At 42.1% G+C, this 27,982-nt stretch overlaps 1 protein-coding gene across 5 annotated transcripts in view; it reads left to right on the top strand.

Moving 5' to 3' along the window:
* Positions 1 to 27,982, top strand: part of ZMIZ1 (zinc finger MIZ-type containing 1) — a 339,057-nt gene that overhangs the window by 174,154 nt on the left and 136,921 nt on the right. For all 5 annotated transcript variants that reach the window (XM_066324120.1, XM_066324122.1, XM_066324121.1 and 2 more), the window contains 2 exons: positions 8,318 to 8,427; positions 25,531 to 25,644. In XM_066324120.1, coding sequence (XP_066180217.1) covers positions 8,368 to 8,427; positions 25,531 to 25,644 — 174 coding nt within the window. In that variant the 5' untranslated portion in view covers positions 8,318 to 8,367. The remainder of the gene's footprint in view (positions 1 to 8,317; positions 8,428 to 25,530; positions 25,645 to 27,982) is intronic.

Raw genomic sequence — 27,982 nt, forward strand, 5'->3', positions numbered from 1 at the left:
GAGCTTGTGTCTCAAAGCAGCTATTCAGTTGCTCTATTCTCCAGAGACTTTGCTGATTGAGCTAATGTTTTTCTTCCATCCCTTCCTGCTCCCTGAGAGGTCTTCTCCAAAGTAGTGATGCTTTCCCTGGTGGCTTATCAGAAATCGTTGGTCTTTGGAGGACTTCCTTATCTCATAAAATGAAAGAAAAGATGAATAGATCATACATTTATAGACCATAAAGAGAAATTACCATCCACTTTGACTGTATGCCTTCTTTATGATGCTAAACTTAGTGGGGAAGAAAAGGAGTCCAAATCTATCCTCATTCCTTTAGTTGGTGCAATATTGTTTGGGGATGGAGGATTGTTATATTCTTTGTGTTGCCACTCAGTAATGAGGAATAGAAGTTGTGATGGTACAGTATCATGAGAGAAATCAGCAATTTCCTTCAAATGCTTTCAGTTTAACTTCCAAAACATGCCTGGTTTAGTCAGGTAAGTAAGAGGGCCTTCAGTGTCAGAATGCAAATCCTCCTCGTTTCTAATTCACAGTGGGCTTCAGATAGTTCTTGCTAGGAGCATTCTTTTGGGTTGAGCCAAGACATTTTAACCTCTGTTTGTTGTATAACGGGCTATTTTCTGCAAGAGAGATGTTATAGGGGGTATAGCAAACACAGAGTGGCATCTTCAGTTTTTGATAGGTAATTGTTAAAAATATTTGCTGCTAGTGCCATCTCTCCTCTGTCCTTTCCTTGTCCTTCTGAGACCATCTTTGACAGTTTGGTTAAGTCATTACTGTTTCCTCTAGACCTTTAGAAAATGCTTATATTAGGTTGTCTTCTGTAGCTCGTCTTTCAGGTTTTAAGCAAATAACTTAGGTGCTTATGTCCAAACCCACTGGTTTTCTTTAGTAGCTGATAAATGTCTAGCAAAAGCAGGAAAAGGTTTCCACTTCATAGATGTTCTTTGTTGCAGCTCTATAGACAGCCCCCAGAAGGTGTGTAAGCCAGGTGATGTTAGCAATACTGCATGCCTGTTTGCAGGATTTGGTAGGCAGACACAAAGAATTCTCAGCAAATACTTTGCATCTTACCAGAGAACCTCTGAAAGAACCGAGCTTTCATTAGGTAAATAAGCAAGCATTGCATGCTAGAATGCAAACCTTTTTCTGTTCTTATGCTCACCTGACTTCTGCAATCCTCCCACCAGGCCCAGAAGGTGGCAAGAGGTGCTTGATTCTGCTTCGGTTTAGAGCCTGGCAATTTATCATTTTTTTACAGCATTGTTGTGTGAGGAGTGATCAGGGACACTGATTATGAAATTATTTGAGCACAACCCAGCAAGCTTTTAGGGATGGCTCATTTGCTTGTAGCTGTCCCAGTGAGGATTAGCATTTCTTACCTGCAAGCTACAGTACATGTAGTAAACCACTGGATCAGTGGGTTCTGCTGTGGAACTGTCAATGTTTGTTCTAGCAGATCTGTCTAAGGTGGAGTGTGCAAAGCCTCTGAGAGCAGTATAGCAGGGCTCTCAGCCCTGGCTCCCCAGCAGCACACTTCTGTACACTTTTGCCTTTAATTTTGTGTTATTATCTCTTGCTGTTTTAAACTGCAGTGTCCTTTTACCTCCTTGCTCTCCCTAAAGATAACAAGCTGACAGAGCTGATTACACTAGGAGCTGGGTGGAATGCAGGGAAACCAACCTTATAATACAAGCATGCAGCAGGGCAATTACCTGTGATCTGCAGATGCTGCTCTCGGTCTGAGGAAACCACTCATTTCAGCCAGCGGGCTGGAGGTGAGGGCTGCCGGTGCAAAAGGCAGCTCATGTGCTTAATGGTTAGTGCTGGCTGGTGACCGACTTGTCCAGGCTCCAGGGAGCTCTCTCCTTAGCTGTCTTATACAGCGTGAGACTTCTTTTGTATTTCTCTGTCTACACTTGGAGCATAGGTCGTATGCCAGTGCTGTGTGTGTGCTCCCAGCTAGCCCCACCACCTTTGCTTTTGTAATCAGGGTGCAGATGTGCTTCATGATTGAACAACTTCTGCGCACTGCCGCTCCTCCTCCCAGAGGAGTCCGGCAGGCTTGCTTATGCAAGCTGTCATGCTGTCTTTTTTTTTTTTTTTTTTTTTTTTTTTATTTTCCCGAAAGCATGTGTGGGTTTGCTTTTGTGTGTATCCGGCTGGCTGTTGGTGCCCGCATATAATAGGCTCTGTATATAAAAACGTTCCCAAGCACACGGCTGCGGAAACAGCTTCCTTAAACCCGACAAAATTGCCAGCCCTTGCAGCTCAAGCCACCATAAATTACAAAAACCTGCTCCCACCTCCCTGAAGCTGTGCCTGCCGGGCGCTGTGTGCGCACACACACTCGCTTTCCCTCTCTCGCAGTCAAAGATGATAGAAAGTCTTCTGGGGATTACTGCACATTTGTAGAGCAACAATGGAAAGCAGCACAGCACAAATATCTATTCTTCCTCACCCAGCATAACAAACACTGCTTTGTCTCACATCTGGCCCTTTTTAATAGCTCAAAGCCAACAGCAGTAGCTATTTAACAGCTTATGGTAAATAAAGCTTTATTAAAAGAACTTCCTTTTTCAAGTGTTTAATGATGAAAACAGCCTTTCACCTGACATTTTATACCTTTGGTACCATATCTAGTAGAAGAAATAAATTAATTGTAATGGATAGATATTAAACTTTTTCCAGCAGATGATCTTTGAAAGCATCTTTGAAAATTCTCGTCCTGAAGAGCGGGCTTAGAGCCCTTGGAGTGCTGTGAGCCGTGTGCCTGTGTGCCAACGTGCGGAGCTGCATTGTGCCCGTGCTGTGGGGCTGTGCCGCGGGCGGCCACCGCCGGGGGCTGCGGCGGGGAATCCGTGCAATTACACGCAATTAGTGGCCTTAACCTGTGCGTGCACACCGAGCTGCGTTCTGATGATAGTTCAAGACACAACTTCCTACAATATGTTTAATGGCAGGGGACATGTCAAGTGGAATTAGATGGGTTTTGTCTCCGGGCCGCCGCATTTTACCACCAGGACAGGGCTCTGAGAGAAATGATGTTTCTTAAATCCATCACTGGGGGTGACAGGCTCCCGGGAGCTGCTGGGCTGGTTCGGGCCCTGCTCCTCGGGGGTCGGTGCTTCAGGCGACAGAACGAGGCTGTTCCCGCCTGGACCCCCCCGGTCTGTCCCGGTCCCCTGCGGTCTGTCCCGATCCCCCCCCCCTGTCTGTCCCGTCCCCCCCGGTCTGTCCCGTCCCCCGGTGTCCCCCGACCCCCGGTCTGTCCCGTCCCCGGGGCTGTCCCCGTCCCCCCCGGTCTGTCCCGATCCCCCCGGTCTGTCCCGTCCCCCCCTGTCTGTCCCGTCCCCCCCGGTCTGTCCCGTCCCCCGGTCTGTCCCGTCCCCCGGTCTGTCCCGTCCCCCTGTCTGTCCCGATCCCCCCGGTCTGTCCCGTCCCCCTGTCTGTCCCGTCCCCCTGTCTGTCCCGTCCCCCGGTCTGTCCCGGTCCCCCCCTGTCTGTCCCGGTCCCCCCGGTCTGTCCCGTCCCCCTGTCTGTCCCGATCCCCCCCTGTCTGTCCCGTCCCCCGGTCTGTCCCGTCCCCCGGTGTCCCCCGACCCCCCGGCCGGGCGGTGGCGCGGCCCGGCGGCGCCCCCTGGCGGGCCGCGGCGGTACCCGCCCTGCCCCGGCCCCGCTCCGCCGCTGCCGCCGTCGTTCCCGCCTGGCTCGGTGCTTCATCGGTCCCTTCGCAGATACAGGTTGTCTGCCCTCTCGTGGGACCCTCTGCATGCTGGAGACTTGAAGGAAATTATTGGTTTTTAGCTGACTGAATAAACAGCATTAACCAACTTGTGTGCTGTGGCGGCCCGGGGCAGGGATGTTTAGAGCTGCTGCGCTGAACCCCTGCTTAAGGAGGTGATCCTCATTTTCTCTTCTCAACTACTGTTAAAATTTCTTAACCGGTAAAGGTGTTTCCTTTTTATTTATGGCCTTCTTGCCCTGAGTGGTCCGAAGTGCCTCCAAATTCGATCCTGTCTGGTGCAGCCCCCGCAGTGCGGCTGGTGTCCCGTGGAGATGGGGACCGGGTACTGCTGCGCTGCTGGCCCCGGGCACCGCTCACAGCAGCCTCCCCTGCCTCCCGGGAACGGCTGCCCTCCCTCCCCTGCCCTCGGAATGGGTTTCTGGGGGAAAGATTGTTGGCTAAAACTTGGTTTCTGGAGGAACGGCACCCTGTTGTGCAGCAGGGGGGTGGGTGGCAGTTCTTGGGGCTGGTGGGGCTGGGCAGCAGCTGATGTTCCTGTGAGCTCTGCTCAGCTCCATCTCTGCCCAGCAGTGAGGGAAGGGAGCCTGTGGGAACAGGAGCAGAAGGCAGCATGTGGAGTCTCTGGGCCTGTTTCAGTGAGGACTCAGGTCTCCCTTGGCCGCACAGGAGCAGATTTCGCTGGTCCATTGGCCCTGAGGAGGCAGAGCTCTCTGCGGATGGCAGTTCTGGCCGTGAGGAGAGCTCACCCCGGAGCGGAATCCACGCTCACTGTCAAAACGCTGAATGGTTTTAGAAATGTCTGAAGCAGTGGTGGAATGTTTGGCTTAATTCTTTTTTCCCCTCTCTAAGAGGCTGTTCAGGCTGCCTTAGGAACTTATGGGGACAACATTCTACTGAGTTGTTTTCTTAACTGTGTTATTTGGAAGTTCAGTTTCTGATATAGTAGTTGCAGTCTCCTTAGCTGAACTGTCACCCAACACAGAGTGTGGCAGAATCTCGTGAAATTCTCTGTTGCAGAGCCAGTGAAAAATTTCATTCATTTTTCAATATGGAAGAGGATTTTGTAATAGCGGTTTAAAAGATTCAGTATGTTTAGGGTTAAGAAAAAAAAAAAAAAAGGCTAACAGGTTGATACATCTGTTCCTTTAAAAAAAAATTCTCCGTTTTTGAGACATCATAAATATGTAAATGAGGCCTCTTTAATTACTTATAGCCTAGGGCTATAAACTCTCAATGCTAGAGGGGAGGGAAGAAGGAAGAATAATTCACATTATTTTTTTTAAGAGGGAGAGACTGGGTCTTTGCCTCAGAAAAGAAAGAAGGAGGTTTCTATTGTTGAATTACCAGGAGGTGCTGGGAACACTTCTTTTTTTGTTTATCCTGTTGGTTGGAGTTAGCATGTAAAGCAGTAGTGTACAACCTTTCTGGCTAACGTGTGCATCAAACAGAGGGGATTTGTTACAAAGCACCGGGAAAAATTCCCTTCTCTATCCTCCTCTGCCAGTTCCCTTAATCCTGATCAGCAATATCCCCTGCTGTCTCCTGAGCTGCTCGCAGGCCTGAATCTTAGCGTGCTGTCTAATGCAGGGACACCACAGGCCAGCCAGGAACCCTGCAAAGTCGTTTTCACTTGTGACCTGATAAGTGCACAGCACTTAACCGAGTAGAAGTCTGTTCTTACTCAACCCTGACGGCCTTTCTGTATCTTAAATACTGTTATTTTCGGCTAAGGTCATCTCACTGCTACTTTTAAAATCAGATGAGATCGACAGAAAGAGCATTTTTTTAAATTTCAGGGTGTGGATGTGCATGTGGGGAGCGAGGCCAGAGTACAGCAATACCCATGTAGTAGGTATAGCTACTGGAAATATAATTCTGCTATTATTTTTCTTCCAGCCAAAATGGGCTGATGTCAAAATGCTTATTCTGCCATGGTGAAATTTCTGATCTCTATGATAATTTTCACTTTCCATGTTTAATCTTTTAATTCTTGCTGAGGCCCATGAAAGAGTAATTTCCAGATAATAATGGTTTCCCACTAATAAGCTGTGCGTTTTTTATAGCAGAAATTACTTAGAGCCAGTATGCTCACTGAAAAAAATGACTCTATTTGATTCTCTTATGATGCGTCTGAGAGAAAGATAAAGATGAGTCTTGCGGCGGTGAGGCAGGGCATTTCAAATACAAAGCCTTGCATGTGATGAGGCTTCATGTGTACAGTTTTGGCTGTTTGGTTCATGCAACAAATGTTTACTGTCCAGGCGAGTTAGTGGGCTGAGGACCTTCTCTTGACCAGGAGAGAGTAAGTGAGATTGGGCAGTGAAAGTAGCGAACTGTCAGCAGTAACAGCTGGTGGGTGATCGTCCATCCATGCCGTGAGGGGGAAGAGGCAGAGGCAGCCTGGTAGGGCAGAGCCTCAGCCATAGAGCTAATGATGTGAGAACGAGTGGAATTGAGCATGGAAGTGAAAATTCTTCTAGCCACTAGGGGAGGGGTGAGAGTTAGAGAGTGCTTTTCTATGAGAGCCACTAAGTTTTAAAACCAGAACTATTTTGGAGACTGAATTTGATCCGTTTATTCCAGAATTTGTGTGCCCTGTCTGTAGGAGAGTAGGGGGTTGCACTCCCAGACCTGCTTCCAAGAGCTTTGTTGGGTTCCAGCTCAGTTAGGTGAGTTACTTTTTTGTATTCTGTCCCTCTGCTTTTCCAGAGGGGCTTTGAGAAGCTGTGCCATGTGGGAGAAATGGCGATTTGGATATGTACTATAATGAGCTGTGGCTCAGGTAGCTGATAGCAACCTTTGATTTTGTTCATGATTGACTGTAAGGCAGCGAACTGGGGTGGTATTACATGTGTACACATGAAATTGTATAATTCAAAAATGCCATGACTTTCTTAAAAAAAAAAAAAAAAAAAAAAAAAAAAGGTGCCTCAGACATCTATGTGCTTGTATATGTATTTGTTTTCAGTATGCTCTTCTCCATCTGTGCTTATGTTCAATTAAAATGCAGATAATGTGTCCTAGCCTGTAAGATGGATCACTGCTGAAGTAGTGTCATGTCTAGGCTAGCTTATCTCTTGATAAATACCTCTGCTGTCCACTGAGAGATTAAACTTCATGACTACTGAGGTCTGTTTGGGGGTCCTAGAGGCAGATAAGACTGTGTAACTGGCTTTTAATAAAATATATCAATTTGCATTTGCTAGAGAATCTTTGGATGGCATTTGCTATTGAGAAGGTGGCAGTGGCATAATCAAAAGATAACACTTGCATGTGAAACTGGCTCTTCTCTTTCATAAGTATTAGAATTTATTGACAGAAATGCTTTATTGAACCCTCTTTTGTCTAGAGCATGGAGGTGAGGAGCTTGAGCTGCTGTTCTAAAACCTCTTTTAGCTGTTCAGCAGAAAAGAATTTTTTTCCCCCAGAGTTTAATCCAGCAGGAGGCATGAAAGAACATTATCAGCTAGGTACAGAAATCTCTGGCAGTTTGGGTGTGTGGTCTGGGGTCTGTCTCATTGTGAGAGCTGTGTACTCAAGGTTCCCAGCGTGGGGAACACTCCTCCCCTCAAGGGGGTTGAGTATGGACAGTGCTGGAATTGTTTGACTGGAGAGATGTTGAGTCGTGTACCAGAAGTGGTGAACAGCTTCTCTAACCAGACAACTATCTGAAAAATGTGCTCTCTCTTACGTGTGTGGAGAGAGTGGAGTTTTGTCACTAACAGTGTTCTGAATAACAAACCACTCAGTGCCACTGAAGAGGTTCGTGAGGGAGAGGTTTCTGTGCAAGACTGTGATCTTGCTTGTGCGACTATAAAGTTTGGTGTAAATGGGGCATTTGGGTATATATTTCTGTGCCTACTCATTGTGCGTGAACTCCAAACACTACTCTGAGCCTTGATTTTTATTTCCTAGGTTTTTTTTTTAAGTTACAGGAAGGCTTAATTTGCCTTAAATTACACTGTCTGTTAAGAGATGGACCTAAAGACCACAGGCCATGTTTTTCCAGAAGTAACAAGTAGTTTGTTCAGCTATAGACACCTGAATGAACATAATTTTTCTAAAAGGCAGGAACTGTGAAGGTTTTTGCTCTGAAGATTAGGCCTATTCCATATATGCTTGGTTGTACATCTGGATATTTGTCATTCTTGAAGGCTGGGCTAAGCTGTGGATCCCAGTCCTTCCTGCCCTGTCCTTTTGGCCATTTCTAGGGCTCATGAAATAGATCTGCTAGTTGGGGAGTCCAAAATGTACCTGTTGCTTTTACTTTCAATCCAGAAATCCAGATTCTTCAGGACACACATTTTGTGCTATTTTTGGCTGTGTAATACTCTGCTGTATCTGATTCATTTAATATTTATGGGAGGTATTTTCTCTTAGAGGAAGATTAGGAAGAATCCCCGTGCCCTTGTCCTTGCAAAAGCTAGGCTGTCATTGTTATTGGGATTATTATTATTTTATCTCACAGTGTGCTCAGGGATTTCTTGCAAGCAGCTCTGTTGAATTGTTCAGGTGGTGGAAGTGTAGGGACCATGTTCAGTGATCTTTATTGTCTTTTTTGTCTTGCAGATCGAGGGATTTTAATGGCTTTCAGGTAGAAGAAAGTGGAGACAATCAAAATGAATTCTATGGACAGGCACATACAGCAGACCAATGACCGGCTGCAGTGCATAAAACAGGTAAGCTGAAGGTGGAGGTCACTGCTGCTAAATGAGGGTTGGGTGTTGTGCAGAAGGTGTTGCATGTTACAGATACCTGTTGCTTAATGAGTATCCTTGCCCTTCAGGGGGAAGGAATGCGATACTGTAATCTCATTGAAGAGAGTATCTTCTGTGAGAGCTGGTGTATTAACCTCAAAAGCCAAACTTTCCCTTACACCTTTGTAAGAAATCTTCAGCTTGGAGACTCAACAAATGTGTCTCAGCTGGAAGCAGAGTGGTGCTTGTCCTGCCAGCTCAGCCCGGGAGGGTCACAGCGGGCGGCCGTCATTCTCGTGCTCTGAGCACAGTAATCCACAATTCCAATGGGCCGGTTTTGATCTTAATCCAGTAGCTGACCTGAGACCTGCACTGCCTGGAGACTCAGAACTTGGATGGTTGGCATGCCTCCAAGTGCTCAGAGTGCTGCTTAATCAGTTTGCATGGAGATTGTAAAAACTTCTGTTTGCGAGGTAAAATTTTCAGAAGCATCTGTTTGTGAAGATGAAGGGCTCTTCACATGCCACTGCTTTTCAGTGAATTATGTCTCATTTACAGATTTCCCCACTGTAAACGTGCTTGCAGATGGTTTTATAACAGAGTGAAACTACAATGGCAAGGATGCAGAGACCATCTTTCTCTACTTTACTGTTCTCAGTGAACTTTGCTCTCTAGGGTTGCAGGCAGTGTATATTTTTCCCTCATGTATGTTCTTATCCACATGCAACAATCCTAACGGAATTTTGATAGCAGTGGTCCTTTTAGAGGAGATGAGCAAGGGAATGTTTTTTAATGTTGGTATTTCCTGTGTTTCTATCTAAATCAATGCATTCATGCAGCAAACAGGTGCATAAATGCAAGTTGCATACAGATATTTTGAAGATCCCATCTGGATCCAGAAGATGAGCTCCAAAGTTCATCTCTTTAGACTGGTTGAAATTTTCTCAATTAGAAGCACAGAAACTCATTACTCCATGAAATAATGTTCCCAAATAGTTTTTCCCTGTTGTCTGAGCAGTTTTCTTTGTCAGATCAGGTCACATGAGAGTCCTGCTGCTTTAGTTTTTTTTATTTGTATTAGCTAAGTTAAAAACCAGCCTGCCTACTTGTGCCCTAGGACATATGCATATTGCTTCTTGAGACAGTACAGCATTTCTCTGTTGATAGTTTTGTGTTGTAGACACAGGCACCCTAAATCAAAGGAACTGATAAAAGATAAGCATGGGGGTAGTACTGGATGATTAGCTCTGTATTTTTAAATACATTTCCTTAGCTACAATTTCCTCAAGAGAAGCAGCCAAGGGGAAGTGCTGATCTCTCTCTGGTGAGCAGCAATAGGACACGGGAAAATGCAATGAGGTTGTGTCAGGGGAAGTTCAGGGCGGGGCATTGGGAAAAGGCTCTCCACTGAGAGGGTGGTCAGTCACTGGAACAGGCTACCTATGGAAGTGGTCACAACACCAAGCCTGTCAGAGTTCAAGGAACATCCAGATGATGCTCTTAGTCAAATGATTTAATTTTAGATAGTCCTGTGAGGAGCAGGAAGTTGGACTTATTGATACTTAGAGGTCCCTTCCAACTTGATATATTTTTTGATCCTATTAGAATGGGTTTCTCTTCTCTTAGCTTCATTAGTCTCCATCGTTATGTTATTATAGCTTTGCCTAGATATTAGTGGAAGTTCATATTTTCTAGAATGTGTTCTAATGCAGGAATATGTGGGTTTTTGCAAGTCTGACCATGCTTTGGGTGATACAGAAAAAGATTACAGCTCACACCTAAACCAGATTACTTTTCTCTCCATATTTCCTTTATGAGAGAGGGTTTCAGAATGAATCAAACAAAGCTAGTTCATAGGTTAAGGAGCAGAATAGGAATCTTTCTCTGCAGAATTGCTTGTCGTAATCCAGCCTCACTCTATGGTGTCTCTCTCTTCCATCATCTGCAGTGAAAGTTAATGCTTCTGATGGTCCTTCAGAGGCCTGAGGAAAATAAGAATTTGAGGATTTCATCCCAGTTTCTTATGAGCAACTATCTGGTTCATAAAAAACATGCTCTTGACTGGTACAAATTGGTGTCCTTTCTGGCCATCCTAGCCCATAGGATGAAGAATGAAGGTTAATTTGCAGAACAATTTAACCTTCTAGCTGTAAGAACAGATCTTTACATCAAGTGGGGACAAATGGAGGATGTTGCTCAGCTCCTTTTTCTGGAGCTGTCGGTTTCTGTACATAATTTATATTATTTTAATTAGATAAGAGAATATCAAATTACACTTCTTAAAGTTTTAAAGAGATAATTTTGCCTATGTAATGGGTACTCTGTCAGTTAAACCACTAACTGCATTTATACGTAGTGCTGTTTTGCATATGCAGCTTGGCTATTTCTTCAGTGATGAAGGCCAGGGGGAAGGGAGGAAGGTCAGGCTGCCCAGAATTTACACAGCATCCTGTTTTCTTTGATCCTGGAACAAAGCTTGGGGTTTTCTGGTAGACCAGGAGCATACTTGTGTCAGAGCTCAAAGGATGCCTGAAAAGGAGCTATGGTCCTTGGGAATGCTTGTGAATTCATGGTTTCCCCATTCTGTTTAGGCCCAAAAAAAAAAGAAGAGAAGAAGAAAACTCTTGTTTTCAACTCATGACAAACTGTAGCTACCTAAGACAGTGGCTGAACACCAAAAATATGTCTTAGAAAGCTTTTTTTTGTGCGAGTGACAGTACTTGTAATTTTGTTGGAGAATAATGACTGATTTTTTAGAAGAAATTTTGTTTTGTTGAAGAAAGTAGCATCAAAACTGCTGTTTGCTTTTTTGTAGTTCCAAAATCTGTTGCTGTTATCTTTGCCATAGTGGAGAAAGGAGCAGAAACTAGCTGCCTTTTTGGAACAAACTCAACTCTCTGTCACAGGGTCATAAATTTCCAGCTTCAGGACATTTACCTTGTTCTTTGAGACAGGTCATTAGCTGGCTAATACAAGAAAGAGTAATTTCCAGTTCACCCATTGAGTACTGGACCTCACACTGCTCTATGCATGTTAAGTTTGGGAGCAAAGCACTACCCTGCATGGCCATATAAGTGTATCTTCACCTATTCTGGGGATTAACTGCAGGGTCAGACAAAAATGTGTCAGCCTTCTCTTCCTGGTCTCGTCTCTTATCCTCTTTTCCCAGACTGTGAGCAAACAGTGCTGCTGTTCTCCTGAGCACACACGTGGTTTTGGGGTGGTTAATGCAGCCGTGGTGTGGAAGGTGCACTGCAACAGGGGGAGGAAAACCATCCTTCCTTGGCGCCCAGCATCTGCAGGTTTTATAACCCTGCTGGCAGCCAGTGGCTCCTGCAGCCAGACTGAGAGCTGTCTGCCCCCCTCCTTGCCCCTCACTCCAGCCCCTGAGAAATGCTATAAATGGTAATCCATGTGCCTCTTTAACTAGATCAGGTTTCAGCACAGGGTCAGGACAGGCTTCTTTTTTCCCAGCTCTGTGACTTGTGAGACACCCACAATATCCTTGCTGACTTCTCTTCTAGGATCAAGGTTGTGTTTTACCTTCATCTCTTTTAGTGCTTTAAAGCTACAACCTAAAACTTGTATATGATCAGCTAGTTAGGAAATGAAGTGTGTGTTAAGAAGTGTTTCAGAATAGATGAAAGGGCAAACTGAAGAGGTGGCTGTGTATTTATGCTTAAAAAAAACCCCAGACTTCTGTGGAAGGTTGGAACAGCTTGTGTGGTCTCTTTGTAGCTGATTCCCTTAGTATTTGTAAGTGTGTGTGCTTTAAAATCAAACATAGCTTTTTTGATGTACAGTGGGAAAAGCCAAAGTAACAGGCTTTCCTTAACACGTGCAATTAGTTTGTCTTGACACAGGAGGCTCTTCAGGGTACGCTGGAGGAAGCTGGATGTTCAGGGCACAGGCTTTTTTCTGTAAGTCTTTGTCCATACAAACAAAACCACAAAATTACTTCTGTGCAGAGCAAAGGTGTGATTGCCCCTGAGAATTCCCTGCCATATTTGAGGCTGCAGTAATAATCAGTTTATCTGCTGGGGGCTGGTGGCTCAGGTGGCTCTGACACTATGTCCACCATGAAGCTGTGGGGCAGCAGGGGCTGGCTCAGGAGGGCACAGAGCTGAATTTGGGAGCTTCCTTGCCTGCTGCCCAGGCACAGCCTTCTAAAGGAGCCAGCTTGGCTCCTGCTGCATAGAAAATCCCAGTAAAGAGTTGACTGGGTTTCTTAAAGCATTCTTCATAGCAGTCCAGAGGTGTGGCTTTAACCAAACACTGCCCGTGGCTTTTGTTAGGTGATAGAAGGGAATACCAAGGAAAATCAGTAGGTTGGGCAGCATCTCTCTACTCTGACTCTAATGGGTTTACCTGAAAAACTTTGAGCTGTTACAAACCTAGGAACTTCTACCTTTTGTGTCTCTTCTTTAGTCAGTTTAGTACGGCTTCTGTGTCTTTCCTCTGAAATTCTTGCAAAGAAGTAGATGGAAAAAACCCTTTCTATATTTAAATTACGAGGGAGCTGCCCCTTTCAGAAAGGGTGTGTGACATCTTCCCTCCGTGCTGAGTACACTTGTTAGGCTCTGTACTAAAGCTGTTCGGAAATGTTAGTAACAGGTTAAGCTGAAGTGTGAAAAGGCTCTCTGGTGTCAAAAGTATTAGATCATGGTGGGAACAGAGAAGGTTGTTTCTGCTGTTTGTGTCGTGGTACATCAGGGCACATTGATCAGTATCATCAAATGAGGCTGGATCACCACGTAACTGGAGACACACGTCACTCAGCTGATTTCTAGACACTGATTAGCATTTCTCCCCTCTTTCCTTCCAGAAGGCTTGCTGAATTGCTGCCTAGCAATGCTTTTTAGTGCCTACCCAGCCATTCAGAGAGATATGCTAAAAGTTGTAATTGCTGTGTGTTTGTGTTGATATTTTCTTGCTCAAATTGGAAACAAGCAAGCCCATTTCTTTCATCATTCAGCAGCTAGGTTTTTGGTAGCTTGCAATTGACGGGAAAATAGAATTCTTTGTATATTTACATAACTGTTTTTAAGTGCTGAAGTGTTTGAACTAATTCTTCTGCTCTTCAGTGTTATTGTTGCAGACTCATGTAAATGCTAAGCAGTCCTAAACATGTCATTTTTAGTATATTTTGGACTGGTTACCAAGGACTGGTATGAAATTACAGCTGAAAAGAGCTTAATAAAAGGAAAAATGCTTCCCATACATTTTTTTCATTTGCATGTCCTTACAAAACTGTCCACAGTAGTTTCATGAAAATTTCATTCTTGAAGAACTTTGAAAATTAGAAGTATGCTTACAAAGAGTGCATTTATTTAGAATATACTTTTTTTGTATTCTATATAAGTGTTATAGGGGATTTAGCATCTGATTATTTCATATTATAAATATGAAATAATAAGGCTAAAGGGAAGAAACACCTTTTCCTTAAAAAGACATTTGATGGGCCTCAAGTGTTACAGTTTATTGGTTGAATGGTCCATCAGTGTTGTGTTAGTAGCCACACTTTGTTTTGTATCTTTTTTTCTGAGGCTATAGCCACAAGTTCTTTGTCTGCTTTTGTGCTCAGTCTGTTGGAATATTCCTCTGCTAGACTTAAGTATGTTTAGGAAAAACTGACAGCAGACCAGCTTTCCTGGCTCCTCTAGTCCATTTAGAGCCTTGTCAGTCAGCATTCCTGCTCTGTTAGATCCTGCATCCTGGTAGGGAAGCCGCAAGGGAAAGAGCAAAGAGGCAATTTGCTAGAAGCACTTCTGGTGGGAAGAGAGCACCTTGTTGTTGTGTGCCGTATTTGGCTGGTTTGTTTATCTGACAAGATTCCAGTGGGTGGAATTTAGCCCATCATGTTGTGAGGTGGATTGGTAAAGTTGTGGCAGCTTCACTTTGCCCATTCCCAGTTCTGCTGCTTTACTGCAGCACCTGTCCTTGAGGGCTGGGGTGTTATTGCTCTTAATATTAGTCATGTTAATATCTTTAGTATTTCCATTTCAAAATGGGAAATGCACATTTTCAACTCATGCAGAAAACCTTCAGTACCCACAGGATTTAGTATAATTTTCTTCTTTTCTGTGCAACAAATTAACCTGGCCTGCTGTTTAAAAACGTCTTTCGGTAAATAAGGATGAATACTTGAAAATTCTGTAAATCTGTAAGTTGAGTCCATGATATCACCTTGGTGTCAGATGAGCATAGGAAGTCCTTTTGTCAGCAGCTGGGTCAGGCTCCACAGTGAAAATGTGACACAGCTGGTGACATCCCTTGACTTCTCTCCTGCCATTTCTGGATCTTTCTTCTTACATATGCACTTGCTACTCGACTTTGCTATTGTGTGCAGCTGCAAATCCATAGAGATATGGCTTAGAAGTTTGCACATAAGGACCATGCACCGTTTTTACCATTTGTAAAAGCAGGTGTTTTCAAAAGAGTTGTAGTGGCAAAAGTACTGTTAATACCAAGAGTCTTCGGCTGTGCAGACCTCTGCTGTCATCTCCTGAAGGAAAAGGCTCTTCCCTTGTGGTGTTCACTCCTTCTTGCCTCTGTGAGGTAACACACTGCACGTGGGCAGGTCACACAGCAGGTGCTGTGGGCAGTTTTGTAATTGAAAAACTGTCTGGGGAAGCATTTTTCCTTTTGATTTGCAAATGTCTCAGTAATGCCTTGCTGGTTGGTAGGACCTGTGAGAATAGGTCATGTGAATTTTACACCTTCCACAGTGGTATCAGTTTGTGTAGTCATCATTTTAAGTAATCACCTTGAGATTTTATCTCTGCATAGATTAAGAGATTAAAATAATAAAGATTAAATCAGTTGATTAAAAGTGCTATAAAAAGCTCAATAAGTAAGTAAATTACTCAAATGAGTCAAAAAAATTAATTGCAGAACAAAATATGTCCAACAGATGTGCTGCTGTTCAATAGGATATACTGAAGACTATTGGTTATTTTTCAAAATCAGTGAATTTATTCTCCTGAAATTTAGAAAATTAATAAATGTTTCTATTTTAATGAATGTTTTTAAGTGATTCAGTACATATATCAGAGGAATTGGTGCTTTTTTCCCCCCTTGCCATCAGCTCACTTTATACTTTTAGGTGGTGTTACTTCTTTTTAAAGAATGCACTATTGAAAATAACCTTCCAGTAAAGGGATGCTGTAATACTTCTTTAATGTCATTAAACACCTTGATAAGGTAAGAACTGCATGAAAGAAAACAATTGAACCAAACTTTCCATAATGCTGTGATATGTACCTCAAATTATGAAATGGTTCACAACACAGAAATATTTATATAGACACCCCATTTTGCCTCATTCCTTCACTTAATCTTTTACTCAAACACATTATGAAAGTAGATTTTTTTTTTTGTCAAGACAGCAGGTAAGTAAGTCTAGAACAAATAAGCCTATTTTTATTAATAAAATCCATTACCAAATTAGGTAAATATTATTGTAATAATGAAACACTATTCTAATAGTGCAGTGGTACTCTAACAGGAAGAGATGGCCACTGCTTTGAGAAAATGAACTCCTTGATATGTTGAGATACTTAAACTACTGACTGAAAATCCCGAGGGCATTGGAGAAGAAAGCTCCTGTATCGTTGCAGTCCCTGTTGGAATGGTAAGGCTGAAGAAGCCTCAGCATTGTTGCTGAAGTCACGTAGAGACACTTCTCATGCTAGCACGGTATAATAGGGAGATACTAATGGAAAATGGGTTGTTCCACTTGCCAGGAAGAGCAAGTGAACTGGTTAGGCAAACTGATTTCATCATTCTGTTGAACTGTAACTGCGGATTTAAAGAGAGAGACTGGAGCCTTGCATGACTGAGCCTTGGAGAAAGAGCAAACAGTTGTTCCTTGTCTTTTGACTTTTATCCCATAAAATCAGTTTGCAACTGCTTAAGGAAAAATAATTCTTATCCCTCTGATAATGTGGAGTCTTTGTAAATCATACTGTTCCCACTGCTCTCAGCTGACATAATAACAGTGCAGGTGCTGGGGGTAGGGAAGGTACAAAGACTGCGCCAGCAACCAAGAGATGAACATGAAGACACTGACATTAGTTGCCCCATTTCCATCTTCAGTCAGATCTGATCACAGCCTTCAGACCCCCAAGTCACAGTTTCCTCCTGAGCAGGGGAGGATGGGGTGGAACAGCAAGGTATGACTGAAGGAGTTTATTTGCTGCATGTTCCCTTACTTAACATAAAGTTTTATGAAAGTTTATCATGCATATGCAGTTACATAGATTGAAAGGAGTGAAGCAGGAAGACAATGCTGCAGTTCTGATCAGCAGAGTTAAGGAATGATTCTTGTTCTAGCTCTTCTGGCTTCCATGTATAGTTCTTGAGGATCAGATGTTAAGTCCATTTCTTACACTTCTGTAAAACTAATGGATGAGCCAAGGTTGCAGTATCTTTCCTTTGCTCCAGCACATGCTTGTAGGTGTGCAATCATCCTCACAAAAATCATGGTATAGGAGATGCAGGCAGCAGAACAAGGCTGCTCAATTACCAGCCATTCACCTTTTATCCAATCAGTACTGAATTATACACGCACTTTATACTACAAGAGTATGAGAGAAGCATCTATGAAAATCTGCATTAATCTAGATTTTGTTCCCTTGCAGTTCATAACTGAACAACTTGGGGTTATTTCAGTTCAGTGATGCTCATATTTTTTATTTGTTTTTTTGTGATGGAGGGTCACACTTGTGGCTGCTGTTAGGAGCTTGAAAAGATGAGGCAGGCAGCATGAGGTCAAGCAGAAAAGCTTCTACTTTATTTTTCTGACTCCAAATACATACAGTTTTACAGATAGGCCAAGATTGGCTACACAGGTAGGCACTTCTTCGACTTTGTTGGTGAACATCACCATCAATCATCTTTCTCCTCCCAGAAGAGAATTTTAACAATTCTAAAAATATACATAATTTACTTGAAACAGTGTGAAAACAAAATGCAAACAGTGAAAAGCAAGCGAACTTGAGGCAACATTCTTCTTCTCATTTGTTTAGCATGTGGTCTTACCCAGTATTTTCTTGATGTTAAAACATCTGATAAAGAGGTGCTGGTTATTGCTGGTTATTTTGAAAAAGAAGCTGCAGTGGACAAAGGCGGAAAAGGTGACGCTATTTGCTGCTTTTCATAAGCAGAAATGGCTAACATGGTCTTAATCTCTCTCTTAGTATATCTAGTGCCTCTCAAAATGTGAGCCTAATAAAATATTTATAAAGCCTCCGATGGAATGAGCCATGTAAGTGCAAGATAATTCTATTAATTAGGGATCTCTCAATCTCACAAACACTAAATTGGGGGGGGAGGATTATCTGAATACAAAGTGCACAGCTTGAGCCTTTTAATTTTTTTGCTAAATAAAACAGTCTTTGATATTGAAAGGGATTGTAGAGAGTTGATCTATACCCATATCTAGATAAACAAAAATCACACTCCCAGAAGACAGGAAAAAGCTCAATATTCCCCTCTATTCTCATGAAAAAGACCATTTGTTTTGAATATTGATTGCAGATGAGTTTTTAATATACTGAGTATGGCTGCTTGTGGATAGGGCAAGGTCTGCATAATCACAGTTGACTGTAAAAAAAAATAAAGATGGGGAAACCACCTGTTACAGGTGATGTCATTTTCTATGTTTAAAGTGTATTCTTGGGAAGTGTTGTCCTGTATTTCTGTACCTGAGCTTTCTAGCAGCCAGTGGTGGATGGGGGTCTGAAGTAGAGGCCTTTGCACGGGAGGGGAGACAGGCTCATGGTTGGGCTCACTTAGAGAGCTTGCTCAGGGTTTAGAGTAGTAAAGCCTCTGTTAATGTATTAAAGCAAATGGCTCTTGCTGATTTGGAGGTCTTATGGCACTGAGTGAGCTATCAAATTTAGGTCTAGTAGCAGTGTACCTGTGCACTGAGTAACACACAGAGACCAGCTTTGTCTCTCCTTGCTTGTGCTCTGTCAAGGGTGTCTGACCAGGAATCCCATTTACATTCTTAAGAGAGGTGATTAGTTTTCATTTGGGAGCTGAATGCCCTTTGCCCCACATGCAGGAGCACAGTAATTCTGCTCCCAGGTTGCTGAAGTTGAAGGACATGTAATCTCTGTCAGTTCTCTCTGCCCTTTCTCTGTCCAGGTCTCATTCTTCTCTGCTCCCCTCTTTGCCCCCCTTCAGCACAATAGTGCATTTTCATTGCACGTGACTGCAGACATGTCTGGCTGAGCACTAAGATGGACAAAAAATAATCTGAATTGCCTGGCAGAATTTACCAAAGCACTTGGCCACCAAAACCGGTCTCAAGGGTCAGAGTGAGATGCACACCTGAGTTAGAAAAGTCCTGTAGGCATGGAGAAGTGAGTCAGCTGCTTCACCAGCAATTATCAGTTGGTTTAGCCCCAAAGGAATTATGGTTTCTGCATTTATATTTTTGAGTATACTTACTTTTATATATAAATCTTGATAGCTGCTTTTTGGGTTTTGTTATTAAATTCATGGATTTTACAACCATATGAGAATTTTAATTTCCATCAAGAAAGACTTGAAAACTTGCATGCTTGTAGCTAAAAATAGCAAGCAGGTCATGTGAAGTTCAGAGTTGTACACAGGTATTTCAAATGCCACCACCTGCACACAAAATTTATGTCATGCGGAGTACCTGGCTCATCATTTGGAAGAGATAGGCTTTGTACTAGGTTTTATACAGCTTGAAATTTTAGATCTGTTGGAAAGTTTTGAGCATACAGATGAACCTGTTTAAACTTGGCTGGAGTCTCAGGATTACCTCAAGAGTAAATGCAATATCAGAACAGTAAAAATCTGTGTTTCCTTTTGGCACCTCTCTTTGTATGCATTGTGTTTTATGGAGAATAATGAGGAATATTAATAACAAAATATTTATCTGGCCTGAAATAATTGAAAGTACAGGGTTGTGGGGTTTTTTTTAAGGAGGGTGTTATGAAGCAGAAGGAGTATTTATGCTGTGAACTTAACTGTGTCATCCTCTTACACTGATGATACAGCTCCACCTTTGGGAGAAGTTTCGCGATGCATTTAATCCAAAGCTGCTGCTGAGAGCAGAGTCCTGGTACCTTCCCAGCCTTACCTTTTGTTCACTGCCACTTTCTTTGAGTCACGTCTAATGATTGTGTCGTCACATAAGGGATCTCACTGTGAGCAATGACTGAAAGTCAGCATTTGGGAGGTCAGAGCAGCAAGTGTGGTCTGAGGCACTGACAGTGCTGGAAGTACATGTTCAGGCAAGAAAGCTCACAGAGACAACCTGCTCTAAGACTAAGCATTACCAAATCTTAAGATTTAGGTCAGCTTCAGACTAGTGTTGGTGTGGAAAAGCGATGTGCTGTAACATGTTCCCATTCCTGTGGGCTCCTGAAGGGCCTCCCCTGCAGTGGCTCACACTGCTGCTGTCTGCCCTGCTAGTGCTAAGGCTGAAGGACCTGCCCTCCTGCCATTCTGGAGGGGCAGTACAGCTCCAGCTGTTAGTGTAGAACGGAGATAATTCACCATGCGGGCAGGCATGTCCTCTGGCGCTGTGCAGGGGAGCAGGCCAGGAGAAGGCAGAGGGAGGCAGAAGCCTTCTAGGGCCGGCAGCCCCCAGTGCTTGTGGACCAACAGCCCAGACTTTCTGTCCTGCAGGAGAACAGCTGCCTCCTGGATTTGCTTTCCCCAACTGGTGCACCAGCACGTTTGCCAAGCATGCAGCCTTGCCACGTGTTGTGTAGGAAGGGGTTAATTTCAGAGCGAAGAAAAGGCTACCTACATCTCTCTGTGTTTTCTTTTTCTGTGCACTGAAAAGCTCCCTGTGTTGCCAGTGTTTTGTGTCGCTGATGTAAAATTCCCAGACTCGTTGATTAGTGAAGCTAGACAGTAGACAGGGTCCAAGTGGCTAACCATGTGAGAAATTCAGTGACTGTAGGCTACTGTTAATTAACCTAGAATCTACAACATGGCATAATGTCTGCGTGATAAGTTATATTATCTTCAGCAGTTCAATTAAATCAAGGAGTGAGACACAGAGCAGACGTAACTCGGCAAAACAAACAGACAACTTGAGTCAGCCTTCATAATTTGCTGCGACATCACGTAAATAAATGCAATAACTTGTTTAGCATAGTTAAGCAGTTTGCTGCTCAAAAACTTATTTGCATGACATCTCATTTTGAATAGGTTAAATTGTGGCAAATTAGGTCTCTGCCTTCAGTCTGATTTATTCCACAGAAAAGAGGAAAAAACCCTCCACCAGATATGTCATTTGTAAATTGAAATTCAACATTTGTTTTCTATAGCAGCAAACTGGAACATATGGATTTCATGTTTAAATTATTCACTTCCCATACCATTGCTGTCACGTTAGCGTTTCTTGATATGTGTGAGATAATATTAAACCTCTGTAATTGTTCTTAATTTTGACTGATATTCTTGCATTGCTTACTAGACTGTTCTGTCTAAGGTACACAACTATAGAAATGGGTTGTAGCCTTCTATACTTAGAGAAGATAAGGCCATCGTCCTTACTTTTCAGTGTGGGTAATTGGTTTCAGTCTCCAAAATCATCTTGTATCTTGGGTTGCAGGAAATGGTTTTCATCCACTTTGGTGTTGGTGAGATGACTGAGTGTACAAAATTGCGCTTTAGTATTCTTCTAAATGATAAGATCTTTATTATATATACCTTTTTAACTCATAAGAGTCTGAATTCATATGTGGAATGAAGCTTATATTTTTGTGCCCATTGCATATTTTTTTTATTGTATATGAAGTCTTTCTGATCACTGGTTGGAAGGGAGTAACAACTTCAAGTGGTGAGTGTATTTTGAAATGTTGGGACCAAAAATTGCCACACCTCAGCTGTTGTATGTAACTCTAAATGTGGTCATTGTTGCCCTTGCTCCAGGAAATGACAGAGTAGTAAACCATGGAATGGGCACACAGACAGTTGCAGTGGAATTTGGTGAACTTGGTTCCTACTGTACCTGCAGCCCCTACCTGTGTGTCCACACAAATTTCCAAAGATGGTCTGTTCTTTAGGTAGGGTGCTTATGCCAGAGGTGGTCACAAGCAGCAGTAGATGTTCCCATCTTCCCTGGAATCCAGCTCAAATGTCAGTAAAGGGCTTTGCTGGTGCAGTTCACTCTTCTTGGAGATGGTAAAACAGAGAACAAAGTCCTTTGCTGTTGTCTCTATTCCTCTACACCAGACTGTTAATTGAAGAGCTACATAGAACAAAAGCTTCTGACTCTGAAACTCACTCTCCTTTTAGAGCATCACCTGGTGATCCCTGCACTAATGGTATGCTCACATGCGTCAAGTATTTCTGTGATTTCTGTTCCACTCAGGCTAAGGGAATATTAGATTTGGGGTGTTATAAATGGTTAGACTGAAAATTTTCTGTATTTTTTTAATTATTGAAATTGTCATGTTTTGCTAATAGTCTTCTGAAAAGCAAATGATACTGAAAGCAGTCTAGTAAATAACTGCTTCATTCAGTTCATTGACTTTGTTTATTTTGCTTCAGATTTTATTCATACAAATCCTCTCTACCTGCTGCAAAACATGATTGCCTGCAATCGTGGTGCTGTTATGTGGCCTTTCACTAGGAGCTTTGAAGATGCACCAAGATGTGTCAACCAGATCTGGTTCATTGTCACTTTTTTCTAAACCAGCTACTAATGAGGTGGATTTTTTTCCCCCTTGTTTACAAGAAGCACGGTTTCAGACGAGACTCTTCAGACACATGCCTTGCTTCTTCAAAATGCTGCCAGTAATTTCAGTTGAAGAGGATGGAGCCATGCATGGAAAATGCTTCACAATAAAGCTGATGGATGGATCTGGCATAAGCTTTGTTTTGTACTTCTGTTCTTGGATCAAGAACTGAGAATATCTCTTTAATTTCCTGTTCGATGAATATAGTAGATGTAATATTCTTCTCAGGCAGGCTTTTTGTTGTGAGGATGTGAATGACATTGGGGCTTTTTGCTCCACGTGCAGTGTTTAAGTTGTCAATAAATAAAAATCACAGTAGGCATTTGGAATGTTTTCGGATGTGACTGAGGGAAGGAATTGCACCTGCCTTCATGCTTTGGTTCATGCTGGATCTTCTGTTTGTTTTCCACAAAAGTAGCCTTGGCCTTTGTAATGCAAAAAAGAAAAACTGGAGGAGAACCTGAATTCAAAATTATTTAGGAAGTCAGAAAGCTGTGAGAAATATGTCCCAGACAGAACTGTGTGTGACATTGCAAGTAGTGTCTTCTTGGGACCAGGTTTTATCTCATCCCATAAACTACTCAAATCCTCTCCACAGAGGCAGGGCCCAGTGGTATTCTGACTTTTTCCAGTGTTTTGTTTGGGGTTTTTTAGTCTATGATGGAACTAATGGATTTGCTTATCTTGTCCAGTGAGTTACTGAACAAGTTTCAGTTAGGGAGTTGCATTTAAGAAGCCAGGATTTCAGTATCCCCTCTGTATTTAGGTGGGTTCTGATAGAGTCCCTCAGGGTCAGTCCTGATGCAGTGAAATAACTTTTGCTGGAGGGTTGCAGAACAAACAGGGAAAACCAAGTCATTGAGGTCACCCCTGCTTTGGCACAGGGAAGTAGAAAGAACCTTTTCTTCCATAGGAAAGTACAAGTTTAATACATGTTGAAACTTTACTCAAGGAAAAAAAAATACTACTTTTCAGAGGTGTTATGGTAAGTAGAAATTACCCTTATGTGCTGCTAAACTGAAAATTAGGCATTTGGATAAGGATGTGCCCTGCTTTTTGTCTGTTAGCCTGTATCTATAAAATTGTTCTCATTCACGTATAGTGTCTGTTTCTCAGTGGGGAAATTTCATTGTAAGCTTTAGTAGAAGATGTGTGTAGCTGGCAAGCAGCAACACTGGTGAGAATAAATATTAGGTAGCTCTTACTTAGGGCTTTTGATCAGTGGATCTCAATTAATTTCCCTTTCCACAAGGAGGGAAGAGTTACTAAAAACTGTTTCACATAGAGAATTGTATATCTTTCAGTGAATTTTTCCTTATGTCATTTCTGTGTGGAATGGGGTTTTTGGTTTGGGTTATTTTTTCCCTTTCGAGAGATCTGTGACCTAAGTCCTGTCAGTACAGTAGGTATTCAGTAGGGTGCAATTTGTTCACCAGCTCATGTGCCTCTCTTGCCTTCTGGAAACAGTGTATTTGATATTAGCAGAGCTTACATGTGCTGTTGTGGAGGGGTTTGAAGCAACTTCTGTTTCCCCTGCAGATCAAAGTGGTCTGTGGAAGGAGCAGTATTCACTGAGAGATTTGGTGTCAGGCAGTCACTTCTCTGGAGGTTTAAGTGAGGCATTCAAAAAGCATCTTTTTCCCTTTTACTTGGAAGATTCATAACCCAAACTGCTGGCTCTGTTCATGGAATTTTTTTTCCATGAAGCCTTAAAATATGGCTTCTTACATGTTCTTCCTTGGATTCTTGCCTTTAATCTGTATACACATATATTTGACTCCTCCACCAATAATTGTATGATCAGCCAGAGATGTAATTCTGAAATGCAGCCTAGGTACAGCTCTCACTGGTTGGTAGTGGGAGCTCTATCCATGTTGGTAGAGGTGGAAACTCACTTTGCACAATGCCTGTCTGCTTTTCCAAATTCTGCTATTGTTTTAAAAATCCGTGCCCTGCATGTCAGCCATCTCCTGTTAAAACAAGGCCTCTGACCAAGAGCGTTCATTGAATAAGAATTATTTAATGTAACATGATCCAAAAGCTCACAGGCTGGGAACTCGTGAAAACCTGGCATGGGAGGAATTTTTTTTCCCCTTCATTTGTCATAAAGCTAATCTATGCAGCTACTCTGGCATGAGGGGATGAAGGGAGAAAAAATAGGTTGTGAATATTATAGTTCATCCAGATGCTTAAAAATGAGCAGTCACGTTTTCCCAAATTATGCAACTGATTTAAAAGTAATGATATATTTTAAAAATTACGCCCCTGAGAGTTGTGCCTCCTGGATAAAACACTCATATAATTTTCATATTTTTCTCAGCAATTCCAAGAATTATAAAACCACAACTTAAAAAAAAACCCAATTCCTAAATACTCTCTTTTCTTGTCGTTTCTGGAGTTTGCACTGAAACATCTACCATCACCAGAACTGGAGAATTTAGTAGCAATATTACTGATGTAAATTGAACCCTTTCTTTCCTGTGCCATCCCTGTCCTCCAGCTAAAATGTTGGAATACTTTAGCAATGCAGACAGTGAGGGATGACAGTGTGAACAATGTATTAGGTAAGTTTACTAACTACCTCTAAAGTCTAGACTTCCAGTTGTTCGGTAAAAAGGCAGAAATTAATGTGGTAGTCAAAAAAAAAAAAAAAATCCACTGCCCATGCAGATTTCAAAACAAAACCAGATTTTTTTCTTTTTTTCCCTCTCAAAATCCTGCCACCCTCTTCAGGAGACGTAGGGTTCCACTTTCACTCTAAAATGTCTGCACACGTTCTGTGCATGTGAAAGTATTTTCAGTTAAGGAGTAACCCTCCATTTGTCACAAGCAGCAGAAACCAAGGCTTCTAGAAAGGATCAGTACAGTGAGTGTGTTTCTCCCTGTCCCTGGTATTTTCTGAATCTGTCACGTTTGCCTCACTGGCCAGCAGCAAAGATTGAAATCTTGGTTATTGGAAGGTGCTGCACTGGCATATCCCAACAGTGGGGCATAAGCACACTTCAAAGACATTGAAAGTGAGACTAAAATGTCCCTTAATTTTGGGCTCAAAATTTTGATTTCCAAGTATGATTGGCAGGTGGGAGAGGTGGTGCTGTGGAGGCGAGAGTTTGGAGAGCTCTGGTATTTCAGCTACAGCTTGTCTCTGACTAATGAAGTCATGTCAGAAGATGGTGTAAGTATTAATAAGAACAAACTAGGATTTTCTGCATTCACTGTGCAATTTAAAGTCTTGCTTTTGAATTACATGCTTTTCCTAGTTTCCAGACTTGGCAATAATGTGATGTAGAAAGGAGTATATCAGCCCTGTGTATGTTATTTACCATGTTGCTTTGCCTTCCCTTTCCAGCACTTACAGAACCCAGCAAACTTCCATAATGCAGCAACAGAGCTCCTGGACTGGTGTGGAGACCCCAGAGCCTTCCAGAGACCATTTGAGCAGAGCCTGATGGGTTGTTTGACGGTAAGTCCATCCTACTGTCACAGTGCCTACAGTTCTGTTTTATACTCTGCTCACCCTTTTGTGGCCAAGGGAACTTGCTTTTCAGAATCTTCATTTTAAGGGAATTTTTTGTCATCCTACCTTAAATACATAAAGCCAGATCCTAATGGATCCTGTTTGACTCCATTGCTTAACAGGAAGCAAAATGCAATAGCAAGAAGTTATTAGAGCATCAGTTGGAGCATAAAACTTTTTTTGTTCGATTACTTACAAATGCACAGGCTAGATTATTTGCTATACAGTATTGTTTCATGGTTTGAAATTGCCAAGTGAACCATATTCTTACACAGTAATGAATTTTACAGATATTTGTTTTCCTTTGGCATTTTTTTCTAAGTGTGCTGTGCTTCCAGCTAAACAGTGTTTCTGACCTGCCTGTTCAGCTTACATTGTTATGTATATTACCTGTGTATTGCAGGTTTAATCCTGACATAATAATTTCAACAGTTCCACTGATTCCAGTGCTCTTCTTTCCATTCACTTTTCATTAAGACCACTGTAGTTGCCCAAGTGACTTCATTATAATGCATTCAAATACGTATTTGTCTGTGTGGTTTTTGTTTTGAAAATCTAATTTTATAGCAGCAGCAGTCCAGAACTGTTATATGGAGTCAAGAATTTAGATCAATGAAATTCTGAGCAGGAGGGTTAAAAGTCTCACTTCAATTTGCCAAGAAATTTGATGTAAATAAATAGTCACGAAAGAAACAGAAAATCTGAAATTATTAATGAAGACACTGTAATTCTATTTGTTTTGGGGGAGAAGTGCATGGATTATTTTCATGCACTATGTAGCTTGTATATATAAAACAGACATTAGGACTGAGATTTAGTTGCCAGAAATCCAAATGTTAAGGAATGGCTCCATCTTAGTGTGCTCCAGTGTATAGCATCCCTCAGATTTGTATGGCAAAATGTTACAATAAATGCAGTTATAATAAGAGATGCATATAATCTTCCAGTCAGAGAAAAAATAAAATAAAGGAAGTTAAAAATGGTAAATCTGAAAGATAGAATATTTAACAATTCTGTTTGAAGTGAAAGTTAGAGGTAGCATCAATTATGAGAAAGCACACATAATGTCTGATGTGACCATAACTATATTTTGTTTATACTTTTTCAAGACTTTGCTAGCATTTTTCAGGGTAGCTTTTGGGAAAGGAGACATTCACCTCAAGTATAATTGGACAGTCTGTGCACAGTATTTCTCTGCAGCCCCTGCCAGAACATTGTGAGTCTGACCTGCAACTTCCTTGCTGTTTAAATCTTTTCTTTCTACATGAGCAGATCTTCAGCCCTGCCCAAGTGGAGGGTCAAAATAAGGTCTGGCTGCCAGTGATTCATTTTCCTCACAGAGTGTACAGAAAGTGGGCAGGAAATGTTCCATGAAAACCAGTGAGGTAAAACACAATAAATGGTTTTCAGTGTGTTGAAATGAAAATACTGGTTTTCTTCTGATAGGACTGAAAGAAAAAAAACCCCAATGTTACTATCTAACTAGTGTTAATATTTGAGCCACATGTATTGCTTTGCTTCATACTTCTCCCTGAAATCTGAGCAGGGTGGCATGTCCCCCTTTCCCAGGCTTGCTGTGGGAGAGAGCTATCTGCAGTGTAGGGCTGACTGGCAGCAGCATCTTTATCACATGTTGTAATCTCATTATATTCCTGACAAGGAAATAACACAGGAACTTAACCAGGTGGCTTGTTCCGTGTTTGATAAATACACAGGATTTGCAGAATGCCTACAAACTGCAATGAATGTGTTTCTTGTTCTTCATTTTAAAATCCCTCTAAGAAAGATATTCTTTAATTTCTCATTGTGTACATCCCTCTTCCTCTTCCTGCTTCCCATTAAACAGACTTAACAGCATGATTGTATCCCAAGAGGTTTGTACTTCCTGTATCTTCTAAACACATTAGCGGTACAGTGGGCAAGGTCTCTTTTTTTAATACATATTTTTTAATTTTTCTCGTTATATATATCTTTTTTTCTATTTGAGCTTACATAATTCCAGACATAATTTCTTTCTATTTAATATGTTCTGATTCATAATTTAGCAAATGTGTATTTTGAGACTTGTCATTTTCTTACAGGAAAAAGAGTTTGTTTATCTACTTTTATTTAATAAATGTGGTAGAACTTCAGCCTTTCAGCCTTTCAGAGAAACAATTCAGAAAGTTCTAAATAAGTGAAAGGTAGCTGAAATACTGAAATGTCCTGAGTGAATTTAATATCAGTTTGCACAGTTGCATGGTCTGTACTATCAGGAGCCCTTTTTTCTTAATGCTGACAACAT

The sequence above is a fragment of the Sylvia atricapilla genome, chromosome 8 (genome assembly GCF_009819655.1).
Source record: "Sylvia atricapilla isolate bSylAtr1 chromosome 8, bSylAtr1.pri, whole genome shotgun sequence".
NCBI lineage: Eukaryota > Metazoa > Chordata > Aves > Passeriformes > Sylviidae > Sylvia > Sylvia atricapilla.